The sequence below is a fragment of the Sceloporus occidentalis genome, unplaced genomic scaffold (assembly GCF_023333645.1).
Source record: "Sceloporus occidentalis isolate IW3139 unplaced genomic scaffold, rSceOcc1.0.p SCAF_222, whole genome shotgun sequence".
In the NCBI taxonomy this organism is placed as follows: domain Eukaryota; kingdom Metazoa; phylum Chordata; class Lepidosauria; order Squamata; family Phrynosomatidae; genus Sceloporus; species Sceloporus occidentalis.
In genome coordinates, this window is record NW_028317202.1 from 676,888 (window position 1) to 700,700 (window position 23,813).

The following is a 23,813-nucleotide window of genomic DNA, read 5'->3' on the forward strand; positions in this document are numbered from 1 at the left end:
TTGTCACTATGTTACTGCTGTTTTGATAAAACCATATGAATATTTTTTTATTAGTAATTTTAGTTGTAATATCAGTGTTCTTATTCTCTGAACCTTTAAAGGTGCCTTTTCACTGCTGAATATAACTATATCTACTAATTATAGCATTGTAACAAGCTTGTCTAAAATATCTGTTTGATCAAATCTTGCCCTAAATTAATTATTTAATAATGCATTTTTGTGTGGCCAATTTTCTCTCATAAAATGAGTGTGAAAGAAAATAATGAGCAAAATGTAGTCTTGGAGTCTACGGTGGTTAATAGAGCTGGAGAGTTGCAGGAGAGTTGTGGTTTTAACTCCGTAACTTCAATATATATATTATGAAGGTCCAACACTAGAAAGTCAATGTGTAAGGAGTCTTTGACTTGGAGAAATCTCACTTGTTTAACCGTACATTATATAGGGCTAACCAAGCTCCATCCCCACCCCATAACTAAATGCATGCAGATACTAACTTGCTGTAACACTCACCCACTCTAACACCATATACACATACTCTGACATGACTTGCTGACACACACGCTAATGCCATCCAGTAACACACACACACTCACACACATTGCCATGATACAGGTTCACTTTGCACGTGTTACATGACCCCACTGGGTGCTTTAGATACCGGGGCACCTATGGCACCCACCTTACCATGCCCCTGCTCAAGGAGCTGAAACCCGACCATCCAACAAACTCTTCTTTCAACTCTCCCGTCATTCAATAAACACCATGTTTCTGACTGTAGTCACCAAAATATGTTTAAACAACACAAGGCAAATGCCCCCATCACAGAGCACAACATAAATGTTACTTGTACAGAACAATTAGCTTTTGTTTATTAAGGGTGTACTGAATAAGGTATATCTGTGCTATCCAAATGTAAGATTGATCAAGCTTCTGGAAGATGTACAAATATGAAAGAGTTGAGAAATACACGGTAGCATGAATTGGTTAAGTTTACTTTCAGGTGAATTCAAGTTTGGCTCTTATATCTGTGGTTTTGTTCAGCTCTTTTCAACTTGGATGCTTTTTAAAGCTCTTAAAAGCTCCTTGTGTCATGGATAACTAAAGCACCACTCGTGTCAATGTGTTTCCAATATGTCATATAGCTTTTAAAAATGCAATATTGAGAGTGGAATTGGAAACTAACTATTAGTTTTATGCATGAGGGAAAACATGGGGAGACTGTAATGAATAAGCAACACAAATGCATACCTGGGAAGTCTGCAGAAGGATAAGGATCCTTAATTTCATTCACATTAGACTCAAATTCATCTATCTTTAGCTATTGAGAGACAGAAAAGTATGGAATTAGTGTTAGGTCATACAGTAGGCAGCATTCTGGTTTCACAACAGGATAAACTCAGTGGTCACCAGAACTGTGTGATGTACATCTCCAATGTCTACTTTTTCATTGCATGTGTCCCAGGCATTTATCACACATTTTCTTACCTTAGCAGTTGTGGGTATTCCTTCTCCTTTAGCTTTCTGTTCAAGTTTCTTTGCCAAAAGCAACTTTTCCTCCTCTGATTTGTCAGGGTTTGCTCTAAGTGGACAATAAAAAAATGATATCTCACGAGAACCTTATGTTCGTTAAACATTGATTGCTATGTTTCGTATAAGACAAGTGTTCTACTCTCACCTTGCCAACTTCTTGCGTTTGCGTTCCTCTGCTTTTGCTTTTTGTGCAGAAGTCAGGCTTTCAGCTTCTGCCAAATTATCAACTGCGATGGCAAGGAAAACATTTAGTAGTATATCTGCATCATGATAAGGAAACAATGCCAGCAGCTCATTGCAAATTAGGACCACTGATTCTTACGATCGCTCACAACATACATTTCTCTTCCCCATTACGTTCTCTTTCTCCTATTGTTAGGTTGCTCATTGTTGTTGATTGGTTCAGACAGCCTTTGTAAGACAGATCATGTCAGGAGAAGAAACTGATTAGATATGGCAGCTGTGGCACTTTCTGCCACAGATGTCTGCTTTTTTGGGGGGTAAACTAAATATCTCTAACAAAAAAAGCATTATATATGAAAATTATATTAATTTATTTATTTATAGTGCTACAATAATCTGTAGTGCTGTTTATGAACAAAAAGATTAAAACATGTTAAAACATATTGGCACAGAATGAGAAGAGGGCCCTGCTCTTGTGAGCTTACAATCTTTTTGGTTTTTGAGGGGGAAATGAGACAGTAGCAGAGGGACTGCTTGGGTAATGATGACTATGGAGAACTCAATGGTGTTGAGACTTTGCTGGTAGGGATGCCCCCCCTCTGCCCCTAACCCTTTGGCTTGCATGGGATACTGTATGTTCACCAATATGAATGAGCATTAAGTATTATGTTTGCCAGATATTTTATACTCAACACAGTCAGCTTCAGACTTGGCTCAGTAAGGGTTCTAGAGGGTTCCAAGCAATGATTCAGCTTCAAGTCTTTACATTAAAAAACAGAAAGACTAAATGAGCCAGAACTAAATAGGTCTTATCTTCCATTAAAATCTGCGTTTCTATGACAAATAGTTTCTTCAGGATACAGTTGAGAATATAAGGGGGAAGGTTCTATGCTTCTCCGAAATGGTGGCTTTTTAGTAAGTACTTAAATTTACAGTAAGCAGGAGAGAATCTGGCAGATTGTGTAAGGAATTCCAGAGAATGGATACAGAACAAGTGAAATTCTGGATGTACAAGTGGGAAGAGGTAATAACAATAAAAGAGAGAATGAAGAATTCAGGAAAGTATTTTGGAGATAAATAAGTCACAGTTTAAATTAGAGGAAAAAGGCTGACAGCAGGAGTGAGAATCACTCGGTCCAGACTCATAGGTTAAGTGTAATGGCACTCTCATTGTGAGTTCTGTTTATACTTGTATAACAAAGAAAGCCCAAACAGAAGACTGGAGACTCTTTCCCGGGGTGTCAAACAATCAGAGCAAAAGACTTCCCAGACCCTTCTGGGACCTCTGATCCCCCACCCCAACAGGCTGCAATGGGGATAAAAGGGAAAAGGGGAGACACAGTTTATCTCTCTTCAAATATAGAAAATAAATAATAACAAAAAAATAAAAGAATAGCTTAAAAACTATAAAGAAATACAATTAGAAAACACTAACTAAAATTACAGAGTGTACATAAAAAGGTGGCATCAAAAGAAAGCCCTATTTGTTCTAGAACAAAGATACGGTAAGAATGGCAAATAGTTAGGTTACTAAGGGGAGCAAACCACTTATCATAAAGGGGTGATTAAGTAAAAAAAAATGTCCTGTGACAAACAATTATGTCACTAGTTAATACAGTTTTTTGTCTTAAGAAAAAATGTTTCTCCCTATAATTCTGTTTGTGACAGCACGTAAACATAAAGTTCAACAGAATATCAAAATGCTGCACTGCACCTCATCATGCATAACAAGGGCCTATCTCTTCAAAAAAAATTCAATATTCAACATCTGGCTTATTGTTACTAAAAGGAAAAAAGAAGGAACATGAGGATTCTAAAGCAGCATCAGATATAAAGAAGCATGAACTGGTTATTGGTTATTTTTGTGCTTTGAAAACTAGGAGGTCTACCTTGTCATCCTCATATGTTACAAACGTATTATTAGGAAGAAATGTGTAAAAGACAAGGCAAACATCAGTAATGAATGCCATTAAAGTAATAATAAGGAATCTATAATCAGATGCATAAATCATACTTTAAAATATATATATATATATGTAATTTCAATGGGTAGCAAAAGAAAAAGGTTGAAAATTATATAGCAGTATCTTTTATTCAGATAAAGGACTATGGTTATATAAAATAAATGATGAAGAAAAGTAGGCACTTTCCTCATTGGCCATCTTTTCTCAGCCTGGGTGGTGTGCAATAACAGACCCTACCCTTGAGTGGTAGTTCTGTGTAAATGCTCATTACCCATTAGTTTGTCACCAGATTTTAAAGAGCTCCTTGTTTTGATCTGCCATTTGCTCAACACAGCATAAAAGCTATGTCCCTTCCCTAATAAATACCAAATATCTTCTACACTCTGTACTTGCGGTTGCTTTACTGAGTGTAAAAAGCAGGAAATGTGTCCACAAAGATTTAGAAAAGGAGTGCCGGTTGTCCCAGAGCTAATGTTTCCAGTAGGGGTTTCCTGAAGAACCTCAGAAAAATACTAGCAGTTACAACAAGAGTATCACCAATATAGACCACTACTTTTTAAGTGTCCAAAAACAAGGAAAAAACTTTTTACTGTAGAAAAAAAATACATACTGTATATCACACAGCTCAGCTCAGTCGAGGTCAGGCTTCATTGTCCGCCTCTTTTATCATGCAACAAGTAGGTTTTTTGAAGGAATGAACCATGTTTTATTTTATTTTGTAAGCATTGCTCTCCAATCTCTAGTACTTGACAAATTATTTGCAAAAGGATACAATTTCCGCAAACAAACAAGATGATAAAGTAGATACAAACGAACATCCCAGGGAATGATGGACCCCCGTAAGCCATGATACCATTATACATGACCGAATTCCAATCTTCTCCAGTTAGGACCTAAGGTGAAAAGAACAGGAGCTCCTTAAAAAATGTTTAGACTGTGTGAATGTTTCAACATGGCACTACATGCTATACTAGCATAAATAGCCCTGATAATCCAGGAATAACATATACTGGGTTTCTTCACTTAACTACCGTATCTGAAAGTTACTAAATATCTTCCACCAACTGAATACAACAATATGATTCCATTACTACCCTTTAACATTCTAATCACTCACAATAAGTAAATCCAATAATAAGAATAATTATTACCACATAAATGGTACCTGGAAAACAGTGATCAGTGCTTGTGGGAAATTATCAAATGTGCTCCTCCGAATCTCTAGGTCTTCAAAATCAAACCTGCCACCAAACATTTGCATCCCAAGGAGAGCAAAAATGATCATGAAGAGGAAAAGCAGCAATAGCAGAGATGCAATGGAGCGGACAGAATTCAAGAGAGAAGCCACCAGGTTATTTAAAGATGTCCAGTAGCTGCAAGTCAAGAAGCAAATTATTATGTCACTTCCTTTCTGTGGCAAACTATGACACAGGGTTACATGATTTCATTGGTTACAGAAGATGGCAAGCTATGTTAGTCCACACATCATCATTTTCTTCTCACCGTGTAATCTTGAAGATCCGCAGGAGCCTTATACACCGCAGGACAGATATTCCAAGTGGAGATATAATGTTGCTGAGAACTAACAGGACCTCCAGAAGACCAGTACATACCACAAAGCAGTCAAACCGGTTAAAAAGTGACATAAAATATGCTTGGAATCCTAGTGCATACATCTTCACGATCATCTCTAGCGTGAACATTGCCAGCAGGACTTGGTTCGCTATGTCTGTAAGTGAAGAGAGAACCTTTAATATAAAACATTGAATAAATGCATATAAAAATTTTCCATGATCCTGCGAAGAAGACTGTTACAATTCTCAGTCCTACCAACAGATTATGTAGAAAGTTGTAAAAATATGCTTGCAAAGTTCTAATCATGCAGTTGTGAGAGGTGTACAGCCCCCTTATATTATGTGAAGCAGCAATAAGATGGAAATTATCATATTTAGAACATAAAATTAATTTATGTTTAAAATTCTACTAAAATTAATATGTACAATTAATTTGTATGAATGTGTAAAAAAAGTAGTCATTACTCACCTTGAGCCCCTGTTAACCAATCAGGCTGATTATGATGCTCGGTTGCTATAGTAATTGTGTTTAAAAAGATAATGATGATAACAAACCAATAGAAAAATCTTGACTTTACAAGTTCACGACACTTCCTGCGGAGAAGGCGGTTCCATTGACGCCACTGGCGGCTAAAATAAAACAAATTAAAAGGTGAAATACATTAAAGGATGTATGTTTAAAGATAAGGGATTCTGTGGTGAGCAATACTCCTCTCCACGTGCCGTCAAAGGAATAACCACTAAAGCAGAAGGATGTCATGTCCTGGCAACTTTCATTTTGATTTAATGTTATTAAAAGCTGTATTTGTGTAGATAGAGGGGATCATATACCATTTTTTTTTTAAAATATCTAGTCTGTGTATATTCTTGTTTCCACATGTGGAAGTATTTGGGATCACACAAAGCATGTTTACCTCAGAGTATTTGTCAGGCATATGCGATGGCTACCATGAATATCCAAATGGGGAGGTTGAAACCAAGATCAAAAGTTATTTTTTTACTCCCTTAATTTCAAAAAAATCTTGCCCCTACCTGCCATTCAAGTGTATACATTAAGTATTTAATTACCTAAGTACATAGTGTACATGTTTTGTTTTTTTTTTTTACTCACAAGAAGCTGATACACTTGTTGATTCCTTCCATTTCATATAGACTGGCTGTTTCTGAGCAACCTTCTTCCAACTGTGAGAATCCTACACAGAAAAATATAATAGTGAATAAAGTGATAAGCAGTTACATTATGTTTTGTTTGACAATGGGTGTAGTTGGTTATATTTGGTTTAAAATGTCTCCAAAACAAGCAATAGGCCGGCAATTTTCAGCAGCCCAGATAGTTAACGTCCACTGCAAGCAGTCGTTTCCCACCGAGTGCAGCACAATGCGGTGTCTCCTTCCACTATAATAGACGCTTCATTTTATTACCACATGATAAAATCATGATTTAGTTTCATCTTAGCAGGCTTAATCGTAGACCATAATTGACAATAAGTGTAGTTGGTTATATTTCATTTAAGATGAATTGTACGAGAAATCTTAACAGGGGGATAATCACTTAATCTTGACTGCACCCAAAGTAAACTGTTGTAATATTTGATGTATAGACATATGTATTTAAAACTGTATCCATGGTGTATTTACTGTGCTGAACTGTACAATACATTTTTGGGCATAAAGATATTATCTTTAATGTTTCTTCTCTATATACCCTGCCCACATTCTCACCTTCTCCTGGCTCCATGTCTGGATCCATAACTTCTGCATGCGTGATCCAGTCCAAGTATCCCCGGAGATCTTCATCCATGGCTTGCTGTTCCCTTAGTTTTTGGAAAGCGCCACGTGATTTAGCTTTCTCACGTTCCTTTGTGAACTCTCTACAAGGGAATCATCAAACAAAATAGCTAAACACCAGAAATACATTACTTGGGGTTATATAAATAATGTATTTAGTCATAATACAGAAATCCTACATTATAACAGAAAAGTCACTACATACTACACTGTATACTATAAATGATGGAGAGAGAAAAAAAAATAAAGCAAAGTAAAGTCTTTTTATAGAAAAGAGTACCCGAGTTCTGTAACATCTATATACATATCTACAAATAATTAGATTTTAGGCAGAATGTCACCTTTAAAAATTACAATGTATGGCAATGGCAAACATGAATAAGAAAGTAAATGATCATTTATTGCAAAGAGAAAATATAAAGTTAAGGTTCGTACCCACTCAGGACTCCCAGTACCAGGTTAAGCACAAAGAATGAGCCTAAGAGAATCAGGCTGACAAAATATATCCAGGGCCATTCATTACCAATGGCATCATTAACCTGAAATAAAAAAATGGCTTTGAAACGCAAACCAAGGGTGGGGATATCAGACAACCGTAATATCCTTATCATCAGAGCTTAATCTGCAACCCTTCACACTTCTTCTATCAAAACAACACTGATTTATACAATCTATATTTAAATACCAGCTCTTCACACTTTAAGATGGATTCTGTGAACAGCACACCTTAAATCACTAAAATGTCTCACCCATGTCTTTAGTGTACAGTACTATACAATCAGACTGTGGTGTCCAAACAGAAAATGTAATTTTTTTTTAAATATAGTTGTGCAGAATTAACAACACCAATAGGTAATAGTGTTGGTCCAGTACTATGTATATATATATATATATATATATATATATATGTATATATATATATATATATATATATATATATATATAATGGAACTCACCCAATACAGCACCTCTGTCCATCCCTCCATGGTTATACATTGATAAACAGTCAGCATGGCAAATCCAAAGTTGTCAAAGTGGGTGATACCATTGTTGGGTCCTGGCCACCAACCCCTGCACTCTGTCCCATTCATGGTGCATTGACGGCCCTGGCCGGATGTACTACATGGGGCTGGTTTCTCATCATCCACTGTGGCATAGACATCTGTGAGCGAGAACATCATGGGATGAATTTTATGGGGAAAAGGTGTACCTAGTACTAAGAATCACTACATCACACAGTTGAGGCTGAAAGTTTACATACACCTAGGCTAAATACATTCAAACTCAAGTTTTCACAACTCAACCGTAACTTGAAAAAAAAATACTGTATGTTCATTTTTTGAAGGCTGTAGTTTATTTACTATAAAGAGCAAATGTCATTAGTATTACTATGTGAATCTTGGGTTACTCATGCTTGTTATATGGTAATAATAGATATTAGTTCATGTAAAGTAAAAGCACTCATTAACAAAACTAATTGTAACTGAAAAAATGGCATTAAGGGCTTTATAGTTGAAACAGCTATAAACATATCATATTCATACCTGTTCCTGTGTAGTAACATGTCTTATGCATCTTCCCAGAAAACAGCTCTAATCCAACAATAGCATATATGATAATCATAAAGAGGACAAGTAAAGCAATGTGGAGCAGGGGAATCATTGCCTTTATGATTGAGTTCAGTACCACTTGCAGACCTGTATAGGAAACAGCACATATATTTTATCTCAGCCAATTATATACTCTCAAATTATTGTTGACCAATATATATATATATATAAAATACACCCTCAAGAAGTTCCATGTAAACAGACTTTACATGTTATATATATATATATATATATACACACACACACACGTGTATATGTTGGAGAGAATTGAGACTTTTTAACATATACTGTTTTTAAATTACAGAATTGTTAGCTTCTGACTTACTGGGAACCCCTGATACCAGCCGAAGAGGTCTCAGAACGCGGAAAGCTCTCAGTGCCTTGACATTGAAACCGCTTCCTCCTGGGGCAGTGACACCCTGAAGTTTGTTAATTTGTTCCAGGCCTATTGCAAAAAGTCTGTAATCAGACAGAGACTTAAATTGATTAATTACATACATTATGTAATACAATTTAATTGATTACATAGCATGATAGAAATAATTTAAATATATATATATATATCACGCTTGAATATTTCTGAATTAACGTCATACCTGATTCAAGCTTGAATACCCGAGGTTTGTGCAATAAATTAAATACATTTCAACGTATAGCTACAACATCCATTGGATGAAGGACGATAGCAGAGAAGCAGGTTGGAGATGAAGGAAAGAGGAATATGGGAATAATGGCAGGCAATGGATTCTACTTCCAGCCTTTTTATGTGTTTGGTTTATAATTCCACATATAGTGACCACTGGGTGTAGATTAACATCTACACAGGCAACATTTACATCTCTATTGGATCTTATTGTACTCATTTCATGGGTTTTATGCATTCCATTTCAGCAGGGGCGGGCTGGGCCGGGGGGCAATTGCCCCCCAGGCCGCCCTAAATCCGGGCCGGTGGGCCGGACGGACGACCGGCAGACGAGCATTCAATGCGGCTGCGGCCGCAAAGTTAAAAACTAAGCGGCCGCGAGCAGGATTGAATGCGGCCGTCATGCGGGCGGGGGAGGGGGGCGGTCCGCCTCGGCTGCCGCTCATCTGAGGGGTGCCACCATGCCGGCACGGCTCCAGAAACGATGCGCGCGGCAACTGTGGCTGTGCGCCGGGACTTGATGTGAAATCCCGGCGCACAACACTGAAGCCACGCCCACCGTCTTCCGCGCTCAGTACACCGGCAGGACAGGAAGAAGTAGAAGAAGAAGAGGAGGAGGAGGAAAAGTGAGAGTGAAAGAAGAAAAGGTAGGAGAGAGTGGATTAGTAAGTGTGTGAGAGTGATGGGTGTTATGCTGAATGTAAGTGTGTGAGAGTGATGGGTGTTATGCTGAATGTAAGTGTGTGAGAGTGATGGGTGTTATGCTGAATGTTTGTGAATGAGGGTTCCAGATAGCATGGATGTGTACGTGTTGGGGGATAGCTTGGCATAGGGAGTCCGTAATCACATTCCTTTCATGCCCAGATTCCAGCATGTAGTGGCTGCCTAGGCATGATAGGAGTGTGATTGCTGTTATAAATTATTTTTTGGTCCAACTTCGGTGTGTTAACACTTTTATTGGACAGAATAATTCAATGACAGTATTAATATATATATATATATATATATATATAAAATTGCAAACAGCAATCACACTCCTATCATGCTAAGTCAGCCAGCACATGCTAGAACCTGGGCATGATTGGATTGTGATTGTTGTTATATATGTGTGTATATATATATATATATATATATATATGTTAATATTGTTGTTGATTTTTTTGTCTAATTTTGGTGTTACTTTTAATAAAGTATTTTAAAGTTTTTTTTTTCAGTTTTGGCCAAGTGAATGCTGAATTTTTAGTTTCAGTCCAGAATTTTCATTTCGGTGCATCCCTACTATATACTATGCCAGTCACTAAAGTGGTAAGCCTACACCACATCAATGTTTGGCTTAGTATATAGTGATAGGGGTTGTCAGTGTCTGGCTCAATGTATAGGCACACATTGACGGTGGTACCGCGTAATCCCTAAGCATATAATGATAACAAATATGCTGTACCCCTGTCAATGTTTGCCTAACCATAGAAACTATGCAGTTTTAAAGTGTGTGTGGGGGGGTGCCACATACAGGGTCTGCCACAGGTGCCAAATACTCTAGGTACGCCCCTGCATCATGCGGCAGTCAGACCCAACGGCCATGCCTCAGCTCCTCTTCCCACGTCTTAAAAGGGGTGTGATGAAGAGCTGAGGCATGCGGTGCGTGCACGCCACTTTAATTTCATTAGGCGCTGGTGGTGTGACTGCCGCACGACGGCCGCTTTCAATGTCGCTCGCAGCCGCTTTGATGGTGCAATGGGCCAGTTGACTAGACTTGCCCCCCAGGCCTTAGGCTGCCAGCCCTCCCCTGCATTTCAGTAAATGTGAACATTGATATATGTGCTGACATATGTGCTGCTTTACTACTGGGCTACTCAGCTGGACTTGCTGCAAGGGCTGAAAGGAGCCAGTCTAACCCCTGAAAAAGAACATGACAGAGGAAGCTGATGATACAAACAGGGCAAAGTGCATTTATGACCATATGATTGAATTATATGAGAGGACAGAAGTCAGCAAACTGAACACAGTAAAGTCAAAAAAAGCATACCCTTGGATTGAGTATGACAGCTGTTTGAGGACATGTTGGATGTACTTTATGCCACTACTAAATCCTCACCCATATCTTACTTTCATTGGTCTAAGCGAAGTAACCCCAATACATTCTCTTTACAGTGAAATGTAGAATACTAATACCAATACTAATTGTGGAAGTGTGTGGATTAACGAAATTTAAAACAAAGCAATGTCTACACAATCTCTACTCATTAAAGCTATAGTGATGCTTTGACATTAGTGAATTTTATGAAAGCTGCCTCACAAATGGTCTTTTTAGAAAGATTGCATTGGCGGCAACTCCTTCACATTCTACTCTGATTTAATGTTACCTGATCATGTCAGTGTTACTCTTCACACAATAGAATTGGTTTCCATTCTCACATATTACAATTATAATCTGTTTGATGGAGGAGTGCTAACTGGAGCTGAGCCAGTTAATACATTGTCTTCTTCAATTTTTAAGTCTTCATATTTATGTGGACACTCACAAGGTCCTCATGTCGTCAATATTCTCAGCGCTGGCTTAGCTCCTGCTGTGCTACCATCCAGTATACCCCCTCTACCATAAACAAAGCAAATTGCTCACAAACCTACACCATGTTTTTAGCATTTTTTTTCGCGCACGACGCGTAGGCCAAATAATGTTGGATAACAGGTTAATTTGACTTTTATTCATTTTGGTAATAGATTTTATTATAATAAAAAAAATTCTACCAAATATGTTTCATATTTACACACAATAACAAATATATATATATATATATATATACTTACACTTATTTTTTGTATATATGTACTTACCCCACAGACACAATGGTGAAGTCCAAGATATTCCAGGCATTTCTCAGATATGCATCCGTATGCAAAATGAATCCATATGCTACAATCTTGAGAAATGCTTCAATGGTGAAGATAAATAGGAAGACGTATTCAACTTTCTCCTAGTAAGATATAATATATATCCAAATCAAAAAATATAATTGATAGGGGAAGTATATTTGTAAAATACAGCCGTTCATAACAGCATTCAAAGAAACACTTCTGTCCCTCAAATAGTAATTTTGTTATTGTATATTGGAGTTATTTTTGCATTGACACCAATGCATTTTATTACATGCAAATCAGATTTTATATATATATATATATATATATATATATATATATATATATATATATATATATATATATATATATATATATATATATATGCGCATTTACTGAAATAATGGTATGGTCCTTAGATTTGATTTTGTTACTCAAAACATTGGAAATGCAGTCCAAACAGCATATTTATTTGACCATAACTAACAGTGTATGTATTTTCTTTTTTCAATGTCCAGGTGTATTAAGATAATAACACAACATAACTGCAGTGTACTTTTATATACTCTTTTAAAAAATGTAATGTCATCAAAAGTAACAACTAAGATGAAAATGTCTATGCCTTAACATAAGCCTTATTTTAAGGGGTTATGGATATGTTCATCTAAATATGGATTTCCAGGTATACTAGAAACCATTACTCAAAGCTGTTCCTCATGTTCCATATTTCTTAAAACTGCTCTTATTCCTTGATGTAATTGTTTAGCCAACAATGCAAACTACTACTCAAATCAGAAAACATACACATGAAACAGAGAGACACAGATATATTTACCAGGACAGCGTTGGATGAGTTGGTATCATCTTCTGGCATGGGCAGGTAGACAGCAAGGGCCACACAGTTGGCAAATATGGTGAGGAGGATAATTATCTCAAATGGTCTGATTGTCCAAAAGTCAAGGAAAACATATAACAAACTGACTATGAACTAGTGTTAGTGATACTAAGCGAAGAAAAAAAACATGTAAATAAATATGTTTGAAAACACTGGAAGTGAGTTTAACTCTTGACAAACTGTATTAAAGTTAAGTGATACTGAATGAGTTATCTACTTAATCAGATGTTTGTAAGGCATTTTTATTTTATGCATTGTAAAGAGCTAACCCCAGTGAAAGTCTCATGCAAGAGCAAAACTGGCGATGTATAATGCATAACTACCACATAAGAAATCTTTACCCATTAAACTATGCATTATGCAGCATAAACTCAATACTTGTTGCCAAACTAACTCCATGGGGTTGGTTCTTTGTTCAAATATTCAACACCAGATGGCAGCAGCAGAATATTTCACTGTTTAGCAAATCAACCTATATAGCAGTGGTTTCCAGACTATTTGGGTATGAGGACCACTTTTCTTCTGAGGTCAATAAATGAGTACCATTCATTGGGTCATAATAACAACTACTATTCACCTGCCAATTCACTTCATTCGGAGAGCATGTGCTTTGAATCCCAAAGGGAGAAAGGTGCTATATAAATAATAGTTGCTATGTTTATACTAATACATAACATGTAATGATAACAGCAGATACTTAACATGTTCAGGATCTCCTTGCACAAGCATGAATGGCTGTCCCATTAAAATCCCAGACTGTTGGGAGGTACGCTATTGTATGTGTGTACCTATAAGCGCATGGAGATCACCCAGATGCCACACAGCTTTATTGTCACTTCCCTAGCCCTTTTGGCCCTGGTGAGGAAAACATTTTTCTACCGGCTGAAGGGCTGGGCCCTTATATGCCACTCTTTTTCCACTTTACCTCAATATTGCACTTGTGCATGTTTGCCTATGATTTTTGTAGTTTTTGTGTGATTTTTTTTTTAGTGGAAGATGCAGTACAGAGCTAAACGAATATGGACACTGATTCACAGATTGTGAACATTGGAAATGCCACAGTGGAGCATTTTGGAGGGAGAGACGGTTGATGCCTTGTGGCACTCGTCCAATCTTCTTGGAGGTTATAGTGGTCCAAAAAGATCCGGCCCTCCTTCGGGCTAATGTCTGGGAGAGAAGGAAGAGGAGGGGTAACTCCACGGGGAGAGCCTCCTCAGAAAATGTTGGAGTTCTAGCTTCTGTCACAGCTCTTAAAATTGAGCACAAGGAGCACCCTCACACATTATTCACAGCAAAGCACTTGCACCTAGGGCTTAAAAAAAATAAAATTGTATGTGCATACCTATTATATTTTATATTTAATATATATATATATATATATAGCTAAATGCCTTGCAGGAGATGCACTTATTATTATTTATTGTTTTATATAGCGCCACCAAATTCCATAGCGCTGTACAATGGGTAGACAGCACATAACAAGTAGTATGTAAAGTAACAAATTGACTTACATAGACAGGTGAGGAGCACTTGGTCAAATACATTTCCTAGCATGTAATGTATTCACTTCCAGTTAGATCCAGTGCTGGTTCTGCTGAACACTACATGCAATGGCTGCAAATTCAGTGTGTTTTAGTTTATTTTTTGGAAGAATGTATATTAATGTACTCACAGAGTACTTTAATATGAATTTTTCCATAGTAGGTGTGTCAGGGACATTAAAACACAAAGTGTGTGATTGCCCCTGGGGATCGCTTGTGTTTAATTGCAATTAAACAAATGGGACAGACTGTTTGATCTCAGGTTCATGTGCTTTGCCAAAACATCTGTGGATGCCATATCATTAAATAATGTTTCTTCGTTCTTGGAAGCCGCATTTGATTCTGCACAGCACGCACTCTTGTCCCCTTGTCAACTCCTTTGTGATAATGGCTGATGGCCATTTTAATGGCTATTTTAATATGTCTGCGGTGTTTAGCTGTAATTTTCTTCTTTCCCATTTACTGAACCAACACAAATTATATATTGTTTATTTTAAGGGCTTTCTTTAGATGTCCTTATTTTGATTGTATCTATACCTGGGAACTTCTGGGCTCCAGCACTGCCCACTAACGTCAGTGGGAGTTCCCCCTGCTGATGTCAGTGGGAGTCCCGCTGATGTTGGGGGCGTTCCAGCTGACGGCAGAGGGAAACACCCCCATTTAAAGGGAAAATGGGCGGGGAGCGGGGCATGTCACCCCGCTCCTGCAACCCGGAGGATTCAGGTCTTGACCCGGAGAACCGGTGCTTCACCCGGAAATCTCTGGGTCAAACCTGGAGAGTTCCCAGGTATGATTGTATCATATTTACTAAAAAAAAGTGTAAAAATCGACCAAAAAAGGACTTTTAGTGAATTTTACTTGAAAATAAACGTTAAAACCTGCTAAATAGATTCTACTATTTGTCCTGAGTTTAGAAATACCAAATGTTTTTTTGCTTTTTTCTGCACATTATGAGGCAATATTTACAAGTAGCGTTTTGCAATTTCAAAACCATTTTTCAAAATCTGTTAATTCTGCCCCCACATGCTATTTGGAACATCTTTGAAGCCGGCCAATGCAATTTACCTCATCAAACTATATATTCTTAAAGACAAGACACCCCAGGGTATTTCAAATGCTAGTATTTTCACTTTTTCAATGCACTAATTCTAGCACCAGTCTTTGTCACATATTTTACTTTAGGTCTGAATTCACAGCTCCTGTATACAGTGATACCACCCATACATGGGTTTGCCTGGCTGTTTGGGGGCAAAATGGCCACATTTGGGGCATGCGTATAAAACAATATATTTTTGACACCTCAGGGTATTTCAAATGCTGGTATTTTAACTCTTTCCATGCACACATTTTACCACCAGCTTTTGTCAAAGTTTGCAGCAGTATTTTGTGTGTGTGTTTTTCTCCATACACATTCTACTTCACGTATTACAGCTCCTGGTAACTGTCAAACGACCTAATATCTGTTCAGCAGCAACTCCTGAGTACAGTTATACTATCATGCATTGAATACACACATCATTTGATTTTTTTCTCCTGAAGAAGCCAACAGACTATTGGCGAAACGCGTAGAGAGAGCTTCATCATCATCACAGCAGCTGACTTGGGACTGTCTCTGTTTACATTGCGTTTTTACAGACTATTTATATATAGCTGTGCCTTCTCCAACTGTAAGTGTAACCAGACCTCCTGACTCTGAATTCTGCAGATTTTCTACTGAACCCTTGATGAGCCTGCTTTATCCAACTTGTTTGTGAGTGGATTTGATACTCAATTCATTCTTTAATTGGGTGTACATACTGCACTATTATTGTTGTTTTTTTCTCTCCCCATATATATGCGCTCCATGGTTGTTGTATTGGGTTTGTTGGTGTAAGGTCCTGGGTCAGTGGTCAGACCCAGAGCACCCCAAAGATGGTGTGCAGGGGTTATTGCGCAGAAGCGGAGTGGTCAGGGCCTGATGCAGGGCGCTGAGCACCCAGGGTGGTGCAGCCACATACCAGCACCCTGACATAGCAGCGTATGTTGTCCAGTTCAAAACAAAGTAATAACCTGCAGGTACCCTGGAGCAGGTATGAGACATAACAGAACATAGAAATGGGTAGGATGCTGCAGGCTGGGAGTAGGGAAGCTAAGCAGAGTACAGGAGAAACATAGCAAGCAAGGGGGACAGAGCGAGCAAGGGGTACAGAGCAAGGAGCAAGGGACAGGGAGACCAAACAAGAAACATAACCAGACAAGACATACATGATACGGGGCACAACAAAGGACAGGGAACAGGGCAAGGAACACAGGGGATGGAGTAAGGAGCCAGAATCCTCGGGCGCTTCATCGCGCAGACCTTCTCCAACTGTCAGAGAGGAGAGTTCCGGTGCAGGGAATTCTCTCTGACAGTCGGGGAAGGTCTGCACGATGGACAGACAACCCCCGCTGCTAACCGCACCTCCTTCCGGCTGCAGCGGAAGTTGCCTACGCAAATTGCGTAGACGTCTACCTGCTGCCCCGGCTACACAGCAGGGAGTCGGAAGCACCGGTAAGTGTGTGTGTGTGTGTAAGGTAGAGTGTTAAATGGCGGGCATAAGGCATTTCTGTGCTCTATGAAATGCCTTTTAACCCCCTTAATGCCACTCTGCCTACAGAAATGCCTTTTAACCCTCTATACGCCACTCTGCCTCCTGAAATACCTTATACCTCCCTATATGCCACTCTGCTCCATAATATGCCTTTTAACCCCCTAAATGCCAGAGTGGCATTTCTGGAGGCAGAGTGGCACATAGGGGGTAAAAAGGCATATCATGGGCACAGTGGCATATAGAGGGTTAAAAGTCATATCATGGGGCACAGTGGCATTTAGAGGGTTAAAAGGCATATTATGGGGCACAGTGGCAAATAGGAGTGGCAAGCCTGGGGACAGATGTGCATAACTGGGTGGCAGGTTGGAAAATAAAAGGAAATAAAAACAAAAAAATATATTTTTCTCAATCATAGTTTACATGAATTAACATTTACTAGTAAAACTTTTTTCCTATAGGGTCATCTTACATTCAGGCTTTTTCTTTTTTTCCTAAATTAATATTCAGATTTTGGGGGGTCGTCTTATAATCAGGGTCATTTTATAATAGAGCAAATACGGTACTACCACAAAGTTTGATAAAGGCTGGTAGTAGAATTTGAAGCATTTGAAATATCCTGGGTTGTCTAGCTTTCAAACATACACTCACTGGCCACTTTATTAAGTATACCTTGCTAGTACTGGATTGGACCCCCTTTGCCTTCAGAGATGCCCTTATCCTTTCATACTTTCTACAAGGTGCTGGAAACTGGTACTAAGGGGCCCAAAGTGTGCCAAGAAAATGTTCCCCACACAATTAAACCACCACGACCAGCCTGAAACATTGATACAAGGCAGGATGGATCCATGCTTTCATGTTGTTTAATCCTGACGCTGCCATCTGAATGTCGCAGCTGGAATCGAGACTCATCAGACCTGACAACGTTCTTCCAGTGGTTATTTGAGTTACTGTTGCCTTTCTGTCATCTTGAACCAGCCTGCCCATTGTCCTCTGACATCAACAAGGCATTGAACTTCAGCAAGTTGTCTTGACCACATCTACATGCCTAAATGCATTGAGTTGCTGCCATGTGATTGGCTGATTAGCTATTTGTGTTAACAAGCAATTGAACAGGTGTTCCTAATAAAATTGCCAGTGAGTGTATATGTTTGATAGGGGTAAGTAAACATAAAAACATTGGGTGTTTCCAAACTTAGGACAAATAGTACTGGAATCTATTTAGCATGTTTTTTTATTAGCTTTTGTAGATTAAAAGAGTAAAATATTTTTCAAATAAAAATAAGAAAAAGTGCTTTTTAGAATTTTCACCATATTTTAGATTTTTTTAATAGAAAATTAGATGATATGATCAAAATAATAATCTAAAGAAAGACCATTTTGTCGTGAAAAAACAATATCTATCTTGTGCGGGTTCACTAAATGAGAGAGAAGAAAATTAAAGCTAAACACAAACACCGCAGAATTGTCACAAAGGGTACAAAAAAAACCCAGCTCTGTCCTTAAGGGGTTAATCAACTGTCTTAAAATAACCTCTGAAGTGAGCAGAGTAAATGCCTTAATTTACTTGCCAAAAGAATGTATAGTAATATGAAATGTGTAGAGTACATAGATACTGTATATGTAAACTTTTGGCCCCAATATGATGTCATCCAAATCACCACTAGCTCACAAGGTACAAAGCCTACATACGCAGTAAAATGGAGATAGCTCCAAGCTATAAGTTCATAGTGACTATTTATGGTGGGAGTGGCAGGGTTGTAAAGCAAGGTTCGTTTTACAATTCTGCACGTCAGGCATTCTTAAATATTCTAAGATGACAAAATGTGTTCTGGGTATTGAAATAGCTTTGACTGTTTCACATTGCTTTCTAACTGCATTACTCATCTTGTTGAGCACTGGGCAAAGAGCATATTTAAGTCCTGCTTACTTACTCCAAAGCAATTTTAGCAAGCACACTGGAATACGAAATATTACGTTGTACTGTGTATCTATAGAAATTTGAAAACTATGTTTGAGGATAAGCAATTACGTGACAAAATGGGATGGAAATAATTAAGAAAAGGACATTTAGATAATCTATTTCTCAAATGTTCCCCTAGACCCCTGGAAAACATAGCAAACAGGTGGAGATATTTAAGGAACAGTAAACATTATAAATAAGCCTCTCATTTAAAGACAAGCATGATTGGCAGCTAAAGCTGTATAATTGTATCTATCCTTTTAGTCAGTGAAAGATACACTCACTAAAATATATTTTAACAATCGTTATTATATATTTTTTTAAAACACAAATAACTGAACAATAGATTCCATGAAAGTTGTTATACATGCTACTTATCCAGTGATGATGGAATACAGCACAAGTTAAATGCTTCTTCTCCCACAAAAAAGACACCATGTGGAGAAGTCATATTAACGGGCTAAGTAGGTTACTATTCTTGTCTCAATTGGGAATAAAAGGAGAGATCATTAATCCTTGTGAATGCTGAAACAGATTCAACATACAGTATACACAGCTGAAAGTGATTTGACTTAACAGCCATCATATTCACTTTAATAAATGTTATAGGTGTGTGATCTTTTTTTGAAAATGTATTTGCCTCTTTTCTACCCAATGCATCTCCCTGCGCATTATATTGGAAGTGAGTACTTCCAATCAGCTCTGGTGAACACTGCATGCGTGGGGTCTGTTTATGTATGACGTCTTTATTGGAAGTACCGTATTTGCTCGATTAGAAGACGAGGTTTTTTTCAGAGCAAATGCTCTGAAAAACACCCCTCGTCTTATAATCGAGGTCGTCTTCTAATCAGACCTCAAAAAAATGTCCGCTGGGGCCAGGCTGCTTACCGGTGCTTTGGTCGCGAGCAGCGTCTCTTCTACTAGCAGCAGGAGAACAGGAAGCTAGCAGAGTGTCACAAAACTCTGGGGGCAGAATGGCACCCCTGGGGCAGATGTGCATAACTGGGGGGGCAGGTTGGCAAATAAAAGTAAATAAAAAAATATATATTTTTCTCAATCATAGCTTTTATTAAATATGAAAAAATTGTTTCATGAATTAATATTTACTAGTAAAACTTTTTTTCCTATAGGGTAGTCTTATATTCAGGCTTTTTGTTTTTTTCCTAAATTAATATTTAGATTTTGGGGGGTCGTCTTATAATCAGGGTCGTCTATAATCGAGCAAATACGGTACTTTTCTGACGCTGGTCTTACTGAGCAGCCAATCAGTGGCAAGAAATATTGGAACGTGGAGGAAGAAGAAATATTTTTGCAGCATGGCTGCAAATTCTGTGTCATGTCAGTTCGTTATATTTTTCCATTTTCAAAGAATGCATAACCCCTTTTTTTGCCATTTTTAGCATATCTTTGTTTAACTATGGTTCCCCTTTCCCATGTTTTGTGTACCCACACAAGTTATATATTGTTTCAAGGACAGATCGGGCTTTCTCTTTATACCACTTTTTTAATTGTCTTTTTTAATATTTTCTAAACTTTTTTTAAAATAAATATTTAATGTTTTTCCCTGTTTCTCCATTTCTTCATTTTGATCCCTATTGCTTGTGATCACAGATCTCCACTCCACAGGCACGTCAGGATATCCCAGTGCTCAGCATAAATTGCCGGCACACATGAAGAGGGAGCACTCACACTGAGGTCTGTAGGAACACACCTTGCACTACCTTGGTTTTTTGGTCCAGTTAAGAAAGAGCTGACAGGGTGATTGACACCTTGTTGACCACTGGAGGTCACAAAAAAGCCCTGTGTACAGTAATATAAATACCATATTGTCCACTAATATCTAGCAAAATGTCAAAGATCCAACAACTCATTCATCAGCTTGGGTGATTAGTTCCCTCACATGGTAGTTAAGATTTCTCAGCAAGGTTACGTTGAATGATAAATTGAAGAACAAAGAGATACCTGAAAAATGCTGTTTCGCTTTAAAGGGGGAGACCTCTGTATCTGATATGTATGGAATCCAAGTATGCAAATCAATGCCAAACAATATCAATATACTCCACAGCCACTACTATAGGATACTTCCATTCCACAATGTTTATGCAGCTTTTCCTGAATGGATTTTGGAGTCCAAGGCAAAACAGAGAGCGAGGGGGACGGGGAGACGGTGGCACTAGAGGCTTTTTCTTTTTCTTCTGAGCTCCTTCTTCCACTGCTATTCCACCTGGATCCATTTTGAGCAAGTAGTACTGTCTGAACCTTTATTTTCTTACACAGCCAGCTCCTAAAATGCAGAAGAAAATCACAGTTGTTATGGTTAAGCCTTTGAATGCCAGGCATTGCACAAATCTCTATGTCATGGTGGCTGCTAGGGGGTGTAAGGGTAATTTTGTCAAATATATTATAGTAACATTTTATAGTATACAACAAACTTATTTAAAAAAACCTTACTTAAAATACATGTTTGCTTCAGTGCCTCAGATTAGATTACACAATGTCACAAATTCAGTAAATAAATAAATATACTTTGCCATTACTTCCAATATATATAACAGACCAAATAATCAATGTAAAAAAAGGAAATATTGTTCTTAAAAGCCCAGACCCCATTTAGTAAATTTACCACATATAAATGTGCACCTTTACATTGAGCGCCAAACAAGTGTAACACGCACAACATATTGCAGGACACTAAAGGGTGATCTGAAAAATGTATATAAAAATGTATATAAAAAACAGACTACTGTTTCTGTAAATTATGTATATCAGGTATGAATACATTAATTAATATTAAATTAAAATTGGTTAATTATTAACTAAGTAGATGGCTGTTGTATGAATCAAAGTGACAGTAGTATGCAGTCTTGGAGATTGTTAAAGGGATAGTTTCATGTCCCATACAACACCGCTAATGAAGACTGCCTATAAAGTTTTTATATGTATTCCTTAACATCTGAGAGACAAAAGATGTATTATATCAAGTAAAGGTCCCTGACAATTAAAATAAGATTTTATAACAAATACACTTTGTACTGTATTTAAAGAGTAGTTATGTCTGGCAATCATCGGGAACTTTCTTATGTTGATTTCACCACTTTCCACTTAATGTGCCCTTTATGTGTAACCCTTATTTGTTCTGTGCTAATATAGTAAAATGTACTTTGGAGTCAACTTTACAAGGACTCCAAATAGGGTGACCACACTGCATTTATTACATTTCTTGACATGGTCCTAGAACAGGATTGCCTGACATACAGTACATCTCATTTTGTTAAGGTATTGTCAGTGTAACTGGTTCACCAAGAGAGCTGTAGTAACTCCCAGAGATCACCCAGTATCCTCCTGTTGTCCCCAGAATAACTTCCAGCACCAGTCAACGTGCACACCTTGGAACCCTGCTATGTGTACCCAATAAGTAGACACAACTACCTTGAATTGAGTACAGCAGGAATGAACAGTTTATTGTTGTAAAACAGACTCATATATCCACAGAACTTCATTAACATAAATTAACATTGATAAATAGGTGCATGTAGACAACCCAACCATTAATCCCCTGGCAGCAATCTTATTGATGAGATTAATTAAACAATGGAGTTCCTACCTGTGCTATCTTTGACAGCCAGGCTGGAGCCATCTCTGAGTGCCTTGGGGCCCTGTATGACAGGTCATTCTGTCACAGTCAGTCTTTAGACATATGGTCCCCTGGGAACTTTCTGGCTCCAGCTCCAGCTATTGCTGTTCTTAACCCCTTAATGACAATTGCCGGTCCTGGCACGGCACGGAAAAGCATGTGCTTTACGACAATTGACGTGCCAGGACCGGCACGTCTTTAAACGGGTGCAGAAAGCGATCTACTATCGCTTTCTGCACCCAAAAAGCGTTGCTGAATGCCTCGACCTCGAGGCATTCAGCAACGCCGCGATCGGCACGAAGGGGCCATCTCTGGCCCCTCCACGGGGCGTCAACATCCGCCATACTTTGTATGGCGGCGGACGCCCGTTTTAAAAGCGTTTAGGAGGCGATCGACGATCGCCTCCTAAACTTAAATGGTGTCGCTGGAATGCCTCGATCAGGAGGCATCCAGCGACACCAAACACTAACCTTTTGATGGGCTGTGACCGCTCCGGAGAGCGGTCACAGCCGCAGCTGCCGGCAATCTTCGCCATCAAGGAAGATGGCCGCCGTCCTGTAACAGGAACCACAAATTTTAAAAGTTCGCTAGATAGTCCAGACCATCTAGAGAACTTTGGCTCCACTTGCAGGTTGAATACAGGTACTGCATTCACCATGCAAGTCAATGGAGCCCAGCTTTCTAATCACAGTGTGATTAGTAAAAATAAATTAAAAAATAAAATAAAATTAATAATAATTAGAAAAAAATAGTAAAAAAACAGTAAAATGTAAAAATCATTTCCCACTGATGTCACTATCAGGGGAACCTCCAAGTTGAAAAAAAATGTTACATTTTTTTTTAAAAAAAAAATATATATATATATAAAAAATATATTTTTGTGAGCAAGTCCTAAAATTAGCATATTAGCTTAAAACAATTCTCGCATGGAAAGAGTTAAAATACTGGCATATTAAATGCCCGTGGGGTGTCTACTTTTAAAAAATGTATGATTTGATGGGGTAAATTGAATGGGCCGGGTTCAACAACGTCCCAATTAACACGGGGGGAAGGATGGCCACACAT

General features: G+C 38.2%; 1 protein-coding gene across 1 annotated transcript in view; it reads right to left on the reverse strand.

The window, feature by feature from the left end:
• The window catches only part of LOC149276982 (voltage-dependent L-type calcium channel subunit alpha-1S), a 66,482-nt gene extending 45,134 nt beyond the window's left edge, over positions 1-21,348 (reverse strand). The window contains exons 1-16 of the mRNA XM_089503195.1: positions 21,197-21,348; positions 12,984-13,089; positions 12,128-12,267; positions 8,975-9,108; positions 8,584-8,736; positions 7,996-8,201; positions 7,475-7,578; positions 6,974-7,122; positions 6,363-6,444; positions 5,721-5,881; positions 5,181-5,406; positions 4,843-5,050; positions 4,450-4,570; positions 1,676-1,790; positions 1,486-1,579; positions 1,249-1,318 (exon numbers count right to left, since the gene is read on the reverse strand). Coding sequence (XP_089359321.1) covers positions 1,249-1,318; positions 1,486-1,579; positions 1,676-1,790; positions 4,450-4,570; positions 4,843-5,050; positions 5,181-5,406; positions 5,721-5,881; positions 6,363-6,444; positions 6,974-7,122; positions 7,475-7,578; positions 7,996-8,201; positions 8,584-8,736; positions 8,975-9,108; positions 12,128-12,267; positions 12,984-13,089; positions 21,197-21,348 — 2,221 coding nt within the window. The remainder of the gene's footprint in view (positions 1-1,248; positions 1,319-1,485; positions 1,580-1,675; positions 1,791-4,449; positions 4,571-4,842; positions 5,051-5,180; positions 5,407-5,720; positions 5,882-6,362; positions 6,445-6,973; positions 7,123-7,474; positions 7,579-7,995; positions 8,202-8,583; positions 8,737-8,974; positions 9,109-12,127; positions 12,268-12,983; positions 13,090-21,196) is intronic.
• Positions 21,349-23,813: the final 2,465 nt, after the last annotated feature.